This window comes from Chiroxiphia lanceolata, chromosome 5 (genome assembly GCF_009829145.1).
Source record: "Chiroxiphia lanceolata isolate bChiLan1 chromosome 5, bChiLan1.pri, whole genome shotgun sequence".
Lineage (NCBI taxonomy): Eukaryota > Metazoa > Chordata > Aves > Passeriformes > Pipridae > Chiroxiphia > Chiroxiphia lanceolata.
Window position 1 is genome coordinate 51,711,273 of NC_045641.1, and position 11,142 is coordinate 51,722,414.

The 11,142-nt window shown below is 58.4% G+C and overlaps 1 protein-coding gene across 1 annotated transcript; it reads left to right on the forward strand.

Annotated features, from left to right (window-relative positions):
* Positions 1-821: 821 nt before the first annotated feature.
* On the forward strand, positions 822-10,886 carry NPTXR (neuronal pentraxin receptor). Its single transcript, XM_032687607.1, has 5 exons — positions 822-1,586; positions 8,199-8,421; positions 8,557-8,801; positions 9,102-9,281; positions 9,684-10,886. The coding sequence occupies exons 1-5, from the start codon at positions 1,023-1,025 to the stop codon at positions 9,906-9,908; spliced, it is 1,437 nt and encodes a 478-aa protein (XP_032543498.1). The 5' UTR covers positions 822-1,022; the 3' UTR covers positions 9,909-10,886.
* The last annotated feature ends 256 nt before the right edge of the window (positions 10,887-11,142 follow it).

Genomic DNA, 11,142 nt, shown 5'->3' on the forward strand with positions numbered 1-11,142 from the left:
GAAATCAATTTTGTTCACTTTCCCTCCTGTGTTCCTGGTTTGGCTGAGCTGTGTTGCCAAGGCCCCGATGTGCCTGGGGAACAGGAGAGGGCATGGCACAGCTTGTGTCTCATGGGCAAGTGTGGTGTCTGAGCAAGAAGAAAGTGGTTATCTGAAGTATCTCCTTTATGAGTGGTTTAGAACAGAGCAATGGTGGGGGAAGATTAAACATGGGCATTTATTTCCAAATGGATAGCACAGGTGTGCAGGTTGGAGGATGAGGAATCCCATGACAGAGGGTGAGGCTCTCTGCAACAGTCCTGTTTGAGGTGGGAGAGCAAGACAACTGCTCTGTGCCCTCCCAGAGAGGCATTTCCAAGAGCTGGAAAGTTGCTGGTTTAATTTTTAAGAGAAAGGCAAGGAGGCAAAGGCCCGAAAGACCCTCCCAGGGAATGCCTGATCACGAGGCACTAACCCTCGGAGTATCGAGGGGCCCTTTATTTTCAGCCTAGGCATCTCGCAGGGGAAAATCCTCCCTTGGGCTGTCCCGGAGGAGCATCCTCTCGCCAGAAGCTCCCGCCGGGCTGATTTCAGCAAGCCCGAGCCAGGGCTGGCCCCGTCCCCAGGTGCCCCCAGGGTGCCCCCCCTCCTCTCCCCGTCTCGGGGGCTCGTTGCCCGCTCGCCTCCCCCCGCCTGGACCCTCGCCCTTGCATCCCGGCGAGGGATGCTCGGGGGCAAGGGGGGTCGCTGAGAGGGGCACGGCCGGGGCGGGGGCGGCGGCGGGGGCGGTGCGGTGCGGTGCGGGCGGCGCCGCCCGGCACATATAAGCGCGGCGCGGCGCGGCGGGGCCCCGGCGCCGGTGCTGCTGCCGGTACCGTCCTTCGCCGCCGGCTTCCTCCGGGCTGCCCGTCCGTCTATCCGCCCCTCCGTCCGTCCTTCCTCCTCTCCATCCCCGCCCGCTTTGTTTTTCTCGCCGTCCGCGGGCTCGGGCCCCCCACGCCGCTGCCACCCTGAAGTTTCTGGCGGTGCTGCTGGCGGCGGGCATGCTGGCTTTCCTGGGGGCCATCATCTGCATCATCGCCAGCGTCCACCCGGCCGGCACCGCCGCGCCCGCCGCCGCCGCTGACAATGACTCGGCCGCCGCCGCCCTCCTGCCCGCCGCCGACAAGGGGCTGGGAGCGCTCCACGGCCCCGCCGAGGCTCTGGCCAGCGCCGGGCCGCGCCTGCCGGGGGGGCCGCCGCTCTTCAGCCGCTTCGTCTGCACCCCGCTGAGCACCGAGTGCCCCGCCACCGGCACCGGCCCCGCCGCCGGCCCCGAGGAGCTGCTGGCGCTGCGGAGCGCGGCGGCCCAGCTGCGCCGCACGGCGCTGGAGCAGAAGGAGCGAATCCGCATGGACCAGGAGACCATCCGGGAGCTCACCGGCAAGCTCAGCCGCTGCGAGGGCGGCCTGCGGAGCCCCCCCGCCGGCGCCGCGCCCCCCGCCGCCGCCGGGCTCCGCGCCGCCCCGCGCCCCGGCACCATGGGCCACCCCCCTGACGAGCCGCCCGCCGTGCGGGAGCTGGAGGAGGCTGTCCGCACCCTCCAGGACCGCATCGACCGGATAGAGGTGCGAGGGATGCTCCCGCGGTGTTGGGAGGGACGGTCCCAGGGGAAGACGCTCCTGGGGATTTGGGAGGGATGCTCCCAGGGGATGATGCTCCTGGGGCGATGCTCCCACATGTGCCATTCCCCAGGCGTGCAGCCACACACCCCCCGAACCAGCTCATCCCCCTCACGAGGCTTCAGGAAGGTTGTCTGTGCCCTGCTCTTCCCTGAGGTTTCTGCTCAGGAGCAAGGGGCTCGCCCTCAGCCCACGTCTCTTCCCTCCGTGCAGAGTAGTCCCAAGGGGCCAGGGCTGCTCTGCTTTCCCCCTGTCTGCACCCATGTAGGGCACCTTGCTTGCCCCATAGCACCTGCCAAGGACTCCTCCAGAGCAGGTTGGCAGCTCAGGGCCAGACCCTGCCCTTTAGCAGAAGGGTAAATCCCATCTGATGCCATCGCAGTTATGAATGGGACTGCTCACAAAGTGGAGTGCAGTGCAGAGCCCAGCACCTCTTCCCCGTATAGTCCATGGGAGCTGGAGAGAGAAGGGTGCAGCTGCAGTCACTTGCTGTGCCCATCCCTGCGGCGTTGGGCTGTTGGCATTTAGGATGCAGACCCCTGATCCCCACTCTGTAGTGGCTGTGCAACGTGTGCCCAGCAGGCTCAGCCCTGGCCCGTCCACAAGCCAGTGGCACTAAAGGCTCTACCGTGACATCTGTGATGGGGCACATCATGGAGTGCATGTGAGTGTTGATTTATTTGGGCTCAGCAGACCCCTGAGCTCTACTGGGTATCAGAGCCACCTGCAAGAAGCCTCCTGTGAGTCCTCAACCTTCTCATCTTCCTGTTCAGTTCCCTGTTGCCCTCTCCACTCCTCTGTGGAGTGTGGAGCTGGGAGTGGGGCAGCATCCCATGGAGTCCCTCTCCTCAGCTTTGGGCTTCTGCCCCTCTCACTATAGCCACATGCACACAGTGGTAGCAGGCAATGGGTGGGGAAATTCTGAGCCACTAAGGTCACAGGCTGGAAAATGAGGCTGGGAGAGAGTGTTATTGTAATGGATGGAGATACAAACAGGGACAGAAAGACAGTGAAAGACGAGTAAACACATGCATGCAAGATGGAAAAGAGCTGGAGACTAGAGGAAGCACCTGTGAGCTGCCAGGGTAACTCACACACAGGCACAGGAGGAAACACAGAGGCACGCCAGGCATGTGCAGGGAGAGGGGAATGTGCAGCCTGTCTGAGCCTGTTGCCCAGAGCCAAATGCAGCCAAAGGGAGGGACAGAGCCACCACAAAAACCCCCCTGCAACCCCAAAAAAATGATTTCCCAAGAGTGGGATAGCACTGCTGCTGTGGTTACCCAGAAACAAAGGGGAGAAAATAAGTCTCTGCACACATGTACCTGTGTATTTTTGAGGACCGGGTGATCCATGGTGGAATGGTACCCAGCACATCAGTTTGTATCTTGGGAACTATCAGACCTTTAGCTGTTCTCCAGCCATCCTCTCCCCCTTCTCCAAGGGGAAGCACCATCTCTGAGCTGCCTTGGTCCCTGTCCTGGGTTTTCTGATGATGGTGGGAGGTTTGGGGTGGAGGAGGGTGATGCTCACACAAGGGTCAGAGCAGGCTCTTCTCTCCCAGGGAACCTGAAGCAATGCTGGGATGAGGTTCATGCACATACTGATGAGGAAGCCAAGTGGCACGTGGCCAAAAATGTTCTTTTTTTGTGCTGCCAGGAGCCTGAGGGTCCCAAGCATACTTTGCAGGGGAGACACAGCACCCTGCAACTCAGTGAGCCCAGCTGGATGAGGAACTAGGGCAGCGTGTCACAAGTGGGCTGGACCTTGGCTGCCCTGGCTCCTGCCTGGTATAACGTGCCACCTGTGTGAATCACGCCCCTGGGAGGGACGGCCACAGCCCAGCCGGCCAAGCCCTGGGGTCACACCTCAGCCATCCAGTGATGGTTGCCTGTGCCTTCCCTCCCTGGATTGCCTCCCCCTGCCCCAGGAGCAGGCACCTAAAACTTCATGGTGGGGTACCTGCACGCCTCTGTCCCACATGGCTGCAGCTGTCAGCCCTGGGAGCCTTCCTGGGGTACCCCATGACATGGGAGGCACCCCCAGCCCCCACAGCTATCTTGGATTGTGGTAGTGATCACCCCAAAAGGTGACCTGGATGGGAACAGTCCCAGGATGGCTCCCAGTGTGCTGGAGGCTCTGTGAAACCCATTGGGGAGGAGAGGAAATGCTGCAAAGTCTGTGGTGGCCTAATCTCAGGAGAGGGATGACACAAAATGCCATGTGCTGCCTTGGGAAGGCTGCATCCCAAGGCATCTCCAGGTAGGATTGCCAGCAGGGATTACTGCTGGAGGCTTTGGAGTTGGTACTGAGAGGAGGGGGCAGGTAGAAGATTGCTGTTCTAATCCAGGCACTCTCAGCCCTGTCTGTAGGGCATAACAAGATTTATTCATGCACTGAAAAACCTATTAAGACATTTGTTTCTTAATTTTGTCAGCATGGCAGCAGGACTTCCCAGGGGAGGATTCGGGGAGGGACCCCACAGTCTCGCTCTTTGTCCCCTGCCATCTCAGCAGGGATGGGCTTGCATCGTCACAACACTGACATGGGGACTTCTTCCCTCACCTCTTCCCAACCTACTACAAGGTATCCATTGTCCTCTCCTCATGCACAGCAGCCTAGTTAGGCTTTTTTTGTCTTGGTTTTGAGGGTCCCCCCCTTCTCTCAGCACGTGCTCATGTCTGTATGCTTGAGTGCATCTTGGAATACAGAGCCAGGGGGCCCAGATGGTCCTTTTCCATGCTTCTAGTTATTGCTGCAAATGGAAACAGAGCATGGAGGGAATCACCTTGGCTTTCTAGGCTGTGCCGAGATGCAGGTGCTTCTTTTCTTTCCATCATCCCTTGCAGGAGATGGAGCAGGAGAGGAGACAGACTGGTGGGCTCTGTGGAGGACCTGGCAGAACTGTAACAGCCTGTTTGCTCCTCAGCCAGCATGTGGCTGTGCCGGTGTGGCTGGTGACCTGGCTGCTGGCAGGAAACCCTTGGCTGTGAGAATGGGAATGGTAGTGACCTAGCTGCCTTCCTTCTGTCTCCATCTCCAGCAGTGTGGGGATGGAAATCCCCAAATTCTGATAGTCCCAGGCCCTGAGCAAGGTTTAAGGGGAGCAGGATCAGTGGTGAGCTCTTCCCTTGTTAGGAGGAAGGAGAGGCTGATGCATCCCTGCTTGTCTTCTACCCCATGCGCTCCTTCTTGGGCTTTAATGAACCCCAAGGATTTACTTGGGTCCAATAAAGAGTGGTGCAGCAAGTGTGCCATCCTGCAGCAGTGAGCATCCCAGGGTGGCAGGCACAGAGGAGTTTTGTGCAGCCTGGAAGAATTCCTGGGTCCAAGGAACAGAATGGGGCTGCTGTGTGCACGCCACCAGGTGACCATCATGATCCCTGGGATGTGCTGAGGCATCATCCAGTGGTCCTGCCTGCCCTGTCCCAGCAGCTGAGGTGGGCACTTGTGTGCTGGCGGCCGAGGGGGAGCAGCAGATTTGCCGGTGCATTAGTAAATGAGGCTCTGATCTCCTTATGTAAATCAAAGTGCATTTGCCGACTGAGGGCTACAACCCCAGCGAGCACACGCCAACCTGGCTGCCGCAGACCCCTAACCCCACCTCCCCCTCCCCAGCCCCCAGCAGCCGCTGACATTTAAAGTGATTAATATTACCTGGCATCTTTCAATCTTTTTTGCCCGTTCTAGTGGCCAAAAAGCATCAAACGAGCCTCCCCCGCATCCGCTGCCCACTCCCCTGCTGCCTGTGCAGCGGCAGATGGGGAGCCGGGTGCCTGACGAACAGCCGGGGAGAAGGCGCCTCCCCCCCTCTCGTCCACCCCAAGGCTACTGGTAAATAACAGCTGCACATCTACCATTAATAATTTTACAAATAATTTGGTTTGGGAGAAAGATGCTTGAGTGGCAGCTAAGAGACGAGGAGGATGGTTAGGGGATGCAGCCCACCTTTGCACCAAGGGGATCACCCGGCACATCTCAGCTGCATGGGGTAGAATGGTCCAGTCTCCTGTCCGGCCATGGTCCGGCTGTGGGGATGGGGATGGTGTCCACTGGGATAGACCTGAAACTCTGCCAGATGAGGCTACTGGCTACATTCCTTTCCAGAAGGAATAGGGGGTTAGCAATGGTTCAGTTGGCCATGTGGATCTGTCTGTCCATGCACTGGCTGCCAGGCTGGCGTGGCCAGCAAGATCTGGAGAGAGGGCTGAAAGGGGAAAAACTCAGGGAAGAGGGAAGAAATTGAGCAAGAAGGGAGAGATAGCATATGTGTGCACAGAGGGGAGCATCAAGAGGAGACGCTCCAAAGCCAAATAAGTGAAAAGGCCATAGGGAGAAAAGTTACAGAGGGAAGAAAATAGCAGCAGGGAGAAAAGCAGGAGGAAGAGGGAGGTAAAAAAAGCACTCAGTCACTACTGAATAATGTAGGGCAGGCTACTGGGGGCTAGTGAGAGTGACAAAAGCTCCCAGCCTTTTCTTTTTTCGTCATTAACAGATGGAGCCGTGCATGAAGCAGGGACGTAGGCTCCAAACCCGCAGCTCGAGCAACCAAAGCGTGCAGCAGACAGGAGCGTGCCAGCCTCCGCTGTAGCCGGGCGGCCTGAAAGGATGAGGAAAGCTCTTGCAGCCCATACGATGTGGACACAGAGGCAAAGGCAACCCCATCCCACCTGTGCCAACCCAGCCAGCTCTGCTTGGGTACAAATGCAGGCATCCACCAGTGGGAACTGTCCCTGCCAGGAGGATGAGAATTAACCATTCCACTCACCTTTCCTTCCCTCCTGCCAGCCCTCCCCTGCCTTTCATCCTGCCTCACCAGCAGATCCCCAAGTCTTCTCCAAAAAAAAAAAAAAGGCAAAAGACCTAAAGCCCCTTCCCCATTGGCTAATCCCTCCCTGTTTTACAGGGACCAAAGGTAGGATGCCCTTTGCCAGGCACCTTTCCCTTCCCAGAGAGGTTCTGCTCTCTGCAAGAGCATCCGTAGTGCTGCTGGAGCAAGCTGGCAGCGAGAGCTGGCGTTTGGTCAGGGCTGACAGATGTCCCCTGCACAACCTCTCTTCCCATGCTGGGATTTGCTTCTCTGGATTGGTTTTCCTCACAGAACCTGTGGGTTTGCCCCAACAGACCCTGCTGGCACCTCTTGCAGACCCTGGGACATCACAGCCTCCCTTTTATTTGTAGCCTGAGTACATTGCAGCCCAGTGCAGGTACATTTGTGCTCACACCAACACCATGCTCTTGCTTTTCCTCCCTCTGCAGTTCCCATCCACCAAGACTGCATCCTGCCCAGCCAAACCTGGCTTTCCTCCAGCCTCCCTCTCATCTCAGTTGTTCATGATGGATAGCAAAGATTGGGGGTGAAATGGGCAGGCATCTCCCCTTCAGCTTTGTGTGCATGATTATCAGGTCCTGTCCAGTTTGGAAAAGCAGGACGTAGGGAAGAAGAAACAGCTAGAAGCCATAACCACAGCTGAGCATGCTGACCTCCTCCAGGCCAGCTTGAGGCCATGGGGAGGCTGTTCATACCAACAGGAATGGCATCCCCCCATGTCCCACCAGCATAAGCCACATGAATATCCAGGGCTGAAGAAGCTGTGCAGAACTCTCGGTGCTGGAGCACCCAAGACAGCTCCAGCACCTTTGGGAAGGTCTGGAAACACAGAGAAGGGGGTCACCATCCTTCTGAACCCATGGCAGAGACTAATGTCCCAAGGACATGGGGAAAGAAGAGGGCTCCTATTTACAGAGAAACCCCACAAACATGGCAAAGGGTCACCTTCTCCCTTCCAGACTGATTTTCTTCCAGCTGGGATAGAGTCTTCTGGTAAGGTAGAATCTGGGGTCTTTGCAGAGTGTTGCAGCAGCTGGGAGCATATTCACCAGGTGCCATGTTAGAATTGCCATGGGAAGAGTTTTGGTCTGGATGTTAACCCTGATGAGACAAGACACGCTTGATGTGCCCAGGTGATGGGTCATGTCTTGAGAACAGACACACACAACAGCCTCACCACTGGTCCCACTTCTCCATGGCATCCGCAAGGCCTGGGAGAGGCTGGCTTACAGAGAGCTACCTGCCCAACCTGGCGCACGTGCACACACCCCCGCATGCCGGCTGAGCTGAGCTAAGAGGATTACAGCCCCATTAAGTGATGTTAATGTGCCGGACATAGGTAAGCAGCCTCAGGAGCAGCAGGGGTGGAAGTTCCAAGGTCCTTCCCACATCGTTCCCTCATCGTGAGAGGCTGCCTGCAGGAGCAGAGCCAAGGGATGACCCAAACATCCCATCCTTGCTCTGTTTCTGAAGCAGCAGAAAGTCATTAAGAGCAGCCAAGCTGCATTTTGCAGTAATGATCTCAATGGGGGCTCTGAGAGGGGAGGTACAAAATCAGCTGGAGGCTCTTGGAGGAGACCCCAGTGCGGATATGGGACTGTCATCTCAGCACTCCCTGTAGTGCTGCGGGCTGGGAATGTCCTTATTTAACCTCTTACAGTGACACCTCCCCGAATTTTCTCTTTTCTCCCTCCTTTCCCCTCTGTCGTGGCTGCCACTGAGTGCAGCAGGAGCTGCCAGCCCGCACCAATGGCTCAGCACCCACTGCCCCGGCATTTGCTCGCGATGCCCTCCACACCAAGATGGAGCAGCTGGAGGAACAGCTCCTCTCCAAGATCCTGACCCTGCAGAAGGAGCGCCAGGCCGCAAGCACCGACCGCAGCCAGCAGCAGCACAACATCGAGAAGGAGCTGAACTCCCTCCAGAACCGGGTGACGGAGCTGGAGCACGGTGAGTCCTGTTCGATGGGGATGGAGGTGGGGCAAGGGGGTCCCTAGCCCAAGGTGTATCACCAGGAGAACCCTAGCACAGGTCACCCTCCACAGGTGCTGACCCTTCTCTCTCCTCCCCGTCCTTGGCACATAGGACCGCTGGGTTACAGCCCTCCTGATGCCTTCAAGGTGACCATCCCGGTGCAGAACAACTACATGTATGCCCGCATGAAGAAGAGCCTGCCGGAGCTCTATGCCTTCACCATCTGCATGTGGCTGAAGTCCAAGGCCCTGGCAGGGCTCGGTACCCCTTTCTCCTACTCTGTCCCAAGCCAAGCCAATGAGATTGTGCTGTTGGAGTGGGGCACTAACCCCCTGGAGCTGCTCATCAATGACAAGGTCAGCTCAGTTGCAGGAGGGACAGGATAAAAGTCCCTGCCCTCATGTTCCCTGTTTCAACCCACACTGGTATGGGGGAGCTGGGAGGAAGGGGCCCAGGCTTATGGGGAGAGGGAGGAGGGTGGGGAGGATGGCTCACTGAGGTGGGTTTTGAGAGGCAGAAGCAGCACAGTGGGACATCTGTAGATTTTGGGTTGTCACCACCATGGGAGTGCACTACTTGCTTTGCAAGGGGCTGGGGAGACACCGGGGTCCCCCAGCAGTCCCACTGAGCCCCGGGCTCTTGCTCTTCCCCGGAAGGTTGCCCAGCTGCCGCTGAGCCTGAAGGACAAGGCCTGGCACCACATCTGCGTGGCGTGGACCACCCGGGACGGCAAGTGGTCGGCATACCAGGATGGTGAACAGCGGGGCACCGGTGAGAACCTAGCCTCCTGGCACGCCATCAAGCCCCAGGGCGTCATCATCCTGGGCCAGGAGCAGGTATGTACCAGCTCGACACCGAGAACTGCCAGTTAGCATTGCTCTGGTGGGAAGCTGGCTGGGGGAAAAAGCCCCCAAATGGGGCAAAGGCAGAGGGTGGTGTGGGCATGAGTGCTCAGCATGGCATGTTGGCTCTCCTGCCTGCTCATCTGACCTCCAGCCCAGCCACGTGCACTCATTATCTCCTCTTCCCTCTCCCTATTCCTCTGGCCTACACTTGCTCCCTGTCTTATCTTCTTTCATCTCCTCCACACATCCATCCCCTCCCCTCCTTGCCATCAAGCATCAAGCTCTTCTTCTCCCCAAACTTTTCCCTCTCCCCCTTGCCCTTTTTGCCCACTGGGTGCATGTTCCTCCTCTTCTGCTCATCCCTGTCCGATCACCTCTCCTGCTCTCTCCCAGGACACTCTGGGGGGCCGCTTTGATGCCACACAGGCTTTCGTGGGGGAGCTGGCGCAGTTCAGCGTGTGGGACCACATGCTGGCACCAGTGGAGATCCTGGGCTTGGCCAACTGCACCTCTCACCTCCAAGGGAATGTGATTCAGTGGGACGACCAGGCGGTGGAGGTCTTTGGAGGTGCCAGCAAGGCAGGCTTTGCTGCGTGTGAGGAAGGGAGGAAGGCATGAGTGGCGCCGAGCCCTCTCCCCAGCACCGAGGAACCCAGTGGCAGCCCCAAAGCAGGAAGCCCCTTTCTCCCCTCCCAGACCAGTAAGCCTTGTCAGGGTGATGCTTGAGCCCCCGCACTGGTGTCCCAGGAGGGAGAGGGGACCCTGCAAGCCTCCCTGTTGCCCCTGTGCCGGTGGTGTGGCTTGTCCCCACCCCTGGCACAAGCCTGCTCCTGGGTCTCATCTTGCCCTGCTTCTGTTTTGAGTGGACCTTGCTGTACCTGCAGGTGTCCCTGGTACAGCGAGGGTCCTCACCTTGCCAGCCCCAACAGGGAATGGGAAGGAGAACTCTGTCTATCCCAAGTGCAGTCCAGCCACAGTGGGATGCCAGGGTGCAGGCACCCCCTGAATATATCCCCTTTACTTATTTATTTCTAGCAACCCCACTGTCTGGTTTTACGAGTCTGCATTCTAGGATCTCCCCTCCAGTCCCATCCCCTCTTCTGCTGCCCTGGTTTTTCAAGCATCACCCCAGGGAAGCCAAGGGAGAACGGCAGAGAGCCAGTGGGGCAGTACTCACTCATTCTGTACCCCTCCCCCTGCCTCTGCTGCCTGTTCGGGCAGGGCTGCCCAAGGGGAGCCAGGCTTTTGAGGCAGTTGGAAAAGAGCACTCCCCACTCTCTTGCACTTGGGTGGTTGGTCGGCCACCAAGGGAATGGGGGAAATGGGGCAAAGCATGTCCTCCAGCGCTGGCCGAGGGGGAAGGAGTGCAGCACTGCCATCAAAGGGAGTGAAAGCAAGGAAAAAGGAGACGGAGGATGGTGGTGGTCAGAGGAGTCCTGCCACCCATCCCCCAGTCTTTTGGTTACCGGATCAGGTTGCTGCCCTTGGTTCCACCCAAGCCCCCTCCTTTAGCTGCTCCTGGCCAGGAACAGGGCTGCCACTGGCCTTGGAACTGGGAGGGTGATGGGGTGGGCTGGTGTTTCCCCTGTGGAGTGCCTGAGAATACTGTTTCCATGCCGCGTGGTCACCAACATTTCGATATGTGTGTGTGTGTGCACATGTGTGTGTGTCTGGGGTGGTGTGGGAGGGTTATTTCAGGGCTCTCATGGTTGCTCAATGCAGTGTCCAGCTTCCAGTGCTCCCCCCTACCCCAAGTCCCACTTTGTGCTTCGGGCGACAGCCGCCCCCGCCCCTGGGGGAGGCGAAGCTGGCAGGAGGGACAGCCCTGCCACCCAGCATTCCCCCCACGCAG